This window comes from Priapulus caudatus, unplaced genomic scaffold, assembly GCF_000485595.1.
Source record: "Priapulus caudatus unplaced genomic scaffold, Priapulus_caudatus-5.0.1 Scaffold1515, whole genome shotgun sequence".
In the NCBI taxonomy this organism is placed as follows: domain Eukaryota; kingdom Metazoa; phylum Priapulida; class Priapulimorpha; order Priapulimorphida; family Priapulidae; genus Priapulus; species Priapulus caudatus.
In genome coordinates, this window is record NW_014578576.1 from 41,035 (window position 1) to 42,212 (window position 1,178).

Genomic DNA, 1,178 nt, shown 5'->3' on the forward strand with positions numbered 1-1,178 from the left:
AGAGGGAAGGTCACATCTTCAAGGTAGGAGAGGGAAGGTCACATAGTGAAGGTAGGAGAGGGAAGGGGTTACAGAGGGAGGTCAACATCACCAAGGTAGGAGAGGGAAGGTCACATAGTGAAGGTAGGAGAGGGAAGGTCACATAGTGAAGGTAGGAGAGGGAAGGGGTTACAGAGGGAGGTCAACATCACCAAGGTAGGAGAGGGAAGGTCACATAGTGAAGGTAGGAGAGGGAAGGGGTTACAGAGGGAGGTCAACATCACCAAGGTAGGAGAGGGTTAATATATAAGGTAGGAGAGGGTTAACATTACCAAGGTAGGGTAGAAGGAGGTTAATATAGCCAAGGTAGGAGGGGGTTAAAGCAGCATTTCGAACATTATTTTCGACCAGTCTTGTGTTTTCCCCACTTTTACGACACTTACCGTTACTGCTTGAGTAACAGCAACTGTCTAGAGTAACGCTAACATGTCTTAGAACATAGCTATATTGACCAACACATGCACGATTCGAATTTTGATTACTCATTTTGATTTTCGCACGAGATATCGGCCAATTTAAAAATAGAGATGCAGTCACACAGATGCGCTTTCGTGTGAATTAGGTGCACTATTGGTTTTGCACGTTTTTTTGCAATTATTGTCATATTTATTTATCTATATTTCACCGCTATGACACGTTTCAGTGCAAGGAGACGGTGTGGTTTGAGGTGGACCTACTGGTCTCCCCCATGGTGGACAGTAAAGTGGTACCTTCCCTGCTGGACATCATAATACAGGCGATCCGGACAACTGACCGCAAGAGTGCGACCAGTGTAAGTGGTGCAGCGGGGGGGGGGATGAGGGTTAGGGTGAGGGTTAGGGTGAGGGTGAGGGTGGGTGGGGACAAGCAGTGTGAGTGGTGCAGTGTGGGGGTTAGGGTGAGGGTGAGGGTGAGGGTGGGTGGGGACAAGCAGTGTGAGTGGTGCAGCGTGGGGTGATGGTTAGGGTGAGGGTTAGGGTTAGGGTGAGGGTGGGTGGGGACAAGCAGTGTGAGTGGTGCAGCGTGGGGTGATGGTTAGGGTGAGGGTTAGGGTTAGGGTGAGGGTGGGTGGGGACAAGCAGTGTGAGTGGTGCAGCGTGGGGTGATGGTTAGGGTGAGGGTGAGGGTGGGTGGGGACAAGCAGTGTGAGTGGTGCAGCG

The 1,178-nt window shown here is 50.9% G+C and overlaps 1 protein-coding gene across 1 annotated transcript in view; it reads left to right on the forward strand.

Moving 5' to 3' along the window:
• LOC106816874 (dedicator of cytokinesis protein 4-like) overlaps positions 1–1,178 on the forward strand; it is a 33,104-nt gene that overhangs the window by 13,204 nt on the left and 18,722 nt on the right. Inside the window, exon 7 of the mRNA XM_014821516.1 lies at positions 683–811. Coding sequence (XP_014677002.1) covers positions 683–811 — 129 coding nt within the window. The remainder of the gene's footprint in view (positions 1–682; positions 812–1,178) is intronic.